Source organism: Melospiza melodia, unplaced genomic scaffold (assembly GCF_035770615.1).
Source record: "Melospiza melodia melodia isolate bMelMel2 unplaced genomic scaffold, bMelMel2.pri scaffold_34, whole genome shotgun sequence".
NCBI lineage: Eukaryota > Metazoa > Chordata > Aves > Passeriformes > Passerellidae > Melospiza > Melospiza melodia.
In genome coordinates this window covers 6,450,553-6,454,876 of record NW_026948659.1, presented here as the reverse complement: position 1 = coordinate 6,454,876, position 4,324 = coordinate 6,450,553, and the positions used below count along the sequence as shown (strand labels likewise).

At 52.6% G+C, this 4,324-nt stretch overlaps 1 protein-coding gene across 1 annotated transcript; it reads left to right on the top strand.

Annotated features, from left to right (window-relative positions):
* Window positions 1–1,370: 1,370 nt before the first annotated feature.
* LOC134434296 (olfactory receptor 14J1-like) lies at window positions 1,371–2,173 on the top strand (the record flags this gene model as incomplete). Its single annotated transcript, XM_063182973.1, has 1 exon — window positions 1,371–2,173. A coding segment is annotated over one exon (765 nt), but the record flags the coding sequence as incomplete, so codon positions are not given.
* Window positions 2,174–4,324: the final 2,151 nt, after the last annotated feature.

The window sequence follows — 4,324 nt, the reverse complement described above, 5'->3', positions numbered from 1 at the left end:
CACAGGAGCAGGAAGAGGAGGATGTGCTGCAGAGCAGGGCTGCCCTGGGCACCGTCAGATGGACAGGGCAGGACGGCTCCTGCTGCCAAGGACGGCTGCAGGGGCTGAAGCTGGGGCTGCAGCCAGGGCTGCCCAGGACTGTCCTGCAGAGCAGCTCCTGCAGCCCTCAGGGCTCTTGGCCAGCCCAGGGCATGGGCCACCTGCCAGGGGCAGCTCTCAGCCTGCCTGGCAGCTCCCATGGACGCTGCAAGGGAGAAGGTGGAGGTGGAAGGAGCCACCCCCATCAGGGCAGATTCCTCCTGCTCTGGAGATGGTGCTGCATGGCCAGGGCTGCTCTCAGCTTTCTCCTCAAGGGAAGGGAAAGGGGCTGTCAGCTGTGTCTGTGTCACTGAGACTCCTGCACTGTCACCCTGGGCATCAGCAGATGGGCCTCAGATCTCCCTCAGGCAGTGCCTCCTCAGCCTCCTCTCCCTACAGACAGCAGCAGCAGCACCTTGGCTTGCAGGATCTCTGTTTGTCTGGCCTGCCCTTAAGGCCCTGCTGCCAGGGAGATGCCCCTGGGCAGTGCCTTGTGCTGGGAGGGGTCTGCAGGGCTGAGCTGAGTCCCCAGGGCTGGGCTGGGCTCTGGCAGCAATGGCAGGGACAAGGCTTGGGTAAAGAAAAACAGCTCCCAATAGGCACAACTCCAGGCAGCAGAGAGCCAGACCAATCCTTTGCATCCCTCCATGTCCCGCTGCATAGGGAGAGAGAGTAGAGTTGGAGAGATTGATTTTGAAACTGGAGTCTTCAAAAAAACCATGTTATTTTTAAGTGCAGTTTTAAATTGGTACATCCTGTACTAGAGCGAGGGGAAATGAACAAAGGGCACCTGTGTTGGCCCAGCAGGTCTGAGTGCACTGGGGCACAGGGAGCCCTGTTTTCCATCTGGCCTCCCCAGTGTTCAGCCTGACAGCAATGCTAAGAACAGGACTTTTGTCCCTTCTAAAAAGCACACAGTTACTTTGTAGCCCAAAGCTACACTGAAAAGAAAAAGGTAAATGAAATTTCTCCAGAGAAAGAGAAGCAATTTTGAGTGCCTGTGCAAGAAAATAGCATAGGATGTACTCAAGGTACTTTGTCCAAATTGTCAATGTTGTCTTTGAACAGCTCAAAATGTCCAGAATGAAGGAATGTCCAACAGCAGCTCCATCAGGCACTTCCTCCTGCTGGCACTGGCAGACACGCGGCAGCTGCAGCTCCTGCACTTCTGCCTCTTGCTGGGCATCTCCCTGGCTGCCCTCCTGGGCAACGGCCTCATCATCAGCGCCGTAGCCTGCGGCCACCACCTGCACAAGCCCATGTTCTTCTTCCTGCTCAACCTGGCCCTCAGCGACCTGGGCTCCATCTGCACCACTGTCCCCAAAGCCATGCACAATTCCCTCTGGGACACCAGGGACATCTCCTACTCAGGATGTGCTGCTCAGGTGTTTTTCTTTGCCTTTTTCATGTCAGCAGAATTTTCCCTCCTGACCATCATGTGCTACGACCGCTACGTGTCCATCTGCAAACCCCTGCACTACGGGACCCTCCTGGGCAGCAGAGCTTGTGCCCACATGGCAGCAGCTGCCTGGGCCAGTGCCTTTCTCTATTCACTGCTGCACACAGCCAATACATTTTCCCTGCCCCTGTGCCATGGCAATGCCCTGGGCCAGTTCTTCTGTGAGGTGCCCCAAATCCTCAAGCTCTCCTGCTCCAAATCCTACCTCAGGGAACTTGGGCTCATTGTGCTAAGTGCTCTTCTATTTTTTGCTTGCTTTGTGTTCATGGTTTTCTCCTATGTGCAGATCTTCAGGGCTGTGCTGAGGATCCCCTCTGAGCAGGGACGGCACAAAGCCTTTTCCACCTGCCTCCCTCACCTGGCTGTGGTCTCCCTGTTTATCAGCACTGGCACATTTGCCTACCTGAAGCCGCCCTCCATCTCCTCCCCATCCCTGGATCTGGCCCTTTCAGTTCTGTACTCCGTGGTGCCTCCAGCCCTGAACCCCCTCATCTACAGCCTGAGGAACCAGGAGCTCAAGGATGCCTTGGGAAAACTGGTGACTGCAACTTCAGAAGCAATAAATTCTCTTTTCTGCTACAGAGCCTTCAGAATATAACTCTTTATCATATCAGCCTTTTTCCCCCTGTTTGTCTATTCTTTGCTATGTTATCTTTTTCTATTGTTGTAGTGTTTCTATCAAAATACTGTAGTATTACTCTTAGGTTTTTACATGAATATCTACATTTCTTTTGAAATAAAAATACTTGCAAGTGGTTTGTTCCCTTCGTGTTTAAATAAAAACAAGTGCCTGCCTGACTTGTCTGTCTAAGGCATTTCCTCAGCCCTTCTCTGTCTCTGCAGGGGCAGTGCCTGTGAGCAGAGGTGGCAGGAAGAGACTCCCAGCACAGCAGCACAGCCAGGGACAATGGCCCTGCCTCTTCCCCGATCTGCTCTGCCCAACTCCACCCTGTCCTTGCCAGCCCTGCTGTGGCTGTAAGGCCGGAGCGCTCTGGCAGCTTGGTCACTGTCCTGCTGCGTGTCCCTGCTGTGGCCAAAGGCAGGGCCAGGCCATGGGCACTGCTGGGACACAGCTGGGATCCCGCACAGCAGCTCCAGCAGCAAAGGGCATCTCCTGAGGACAGGGCAGGGAGGCTTCGCTCCCCTCCAGAGCTGCTGTCAGCAATGTGCTCCAGGAATGCCCTGGCACAGCAAAGCCCAGGGCCTGGGGCAGGGGGAGTGTGCAGGGGGGGCTCACAGCAGTGTCCTGGCACAGCCAGAGCTCCTGGCAAAACCTAAAAACCCCAAACCTAATCAAAAAACCCAAAGCAAGATCCACCCACAACAACACAAAAACCCCAGAAACAAACCAACCACAAAAAGAAAAAGGCAACAAAGAGAAAAAAAGCAAATTCACAGGAAATCTCCTATCAGCAGAAAATATTTAACCACCTTGTGGCAGGAGAGGATTCTGCATGTCTAGGTGCTGTTTTGAAAGAAATATGTCTGAAAAAAGAAATTTATCCCCTACCCCCCTTGGCCCCCCACTTCTCTCATTTGATTGCTGATCATGGTGTGACATGGAGTGGAACATCCCTTGGGTCAGTCCAGCCCAGCTGTCCCAGCCCTGTTCCCCAGGAACACTTGCCCACCCCAGGCCCATAGGCTGGGGGGTCGCAGACGCCTCATGCGGGGCGAGCACTGAGAAAGGGACAGGAGAACAGAACAACACAGCCTTGGAGAAACTGATTGAGGATGTACCTATCGCAAACAGAAGTCACACTAAATGCAAGCAGGATGCCAGCTCAGCTCTGCAAGGCTGACAAAGCAGAAGTTATGCAGAACAATAATATTGCCCTTTCTCAAAAGGAGGGTTCAAGGAACAGCCACCTAAAAAGGGCACTGGATGTTGAAGACAAAACCAAAGAACCATAAAAGGATTTGTGATAAGGTGTGCAACTGTGTCAAATAAACTCAAAGGAAGTGGGGATAGCTAATGGATACATAATCTGTGTGTGTGATAAAAACTCTGTTCATTCATAGCTTAATGCACTCCAATGGAGGGAGGATGGCCCAAGTGACCACCATGCTGTAATGAAGAATGCCTGCTTTCAAATACTCCAAACTCTTTTCAAAAGTTTCTATCCAGTGGGTTTCACTATCAGTGGTTTCCTTGACTCCCTTATGCCCCACAATTTCACAATGGCCCCTTGGCTCCATGAGGCCCTGCTGTAGAAAAATGGACCCTTGGTTCCATTGGGTTCCGTACTGCCAAAATGGCCTCCTTGGTTCTGCACTGCCACAATGCTCTCCTTGGTTCCACGAGGCCTTGGTGTGTCACAACAGCCCCTTGGTTCCATCAACTGCCAGTGTCACCCTGGTCTCTTGCATCTGCAGCGTCACAATGGACAATTGGTGACAAGCAGCCCCGCTGTGTCACCATGAATATTAGGCTCCATTGCCCCCCCACAGTGTCACAATGGCCCCTTGGCTCCACGAGGTTCCACAGCATCACCATGGTCTCCTTGGATCTGCAATATCTCCATGGACCATTGGTTCCATGTGGCCCTGCTGTGTCACAGTGGTTCCTTGGTTCCATGAAGCCCCACTGCATAAAAATGGAATCTTGGTCCTTTGAGGTTCTGTACTGTCACAATGGTCTCTGTGGTTCTGGACTCTAACAATGGACCCTTAGTTCCATGAGGTTCCATGATGTCACAATTGTCTCTTGCTTCTGGACCGTAACAATGGACCCATGTTTCCTTTAGCTTCCATGCTGTAACTATGGTCTCCTCAGATCCACATTGT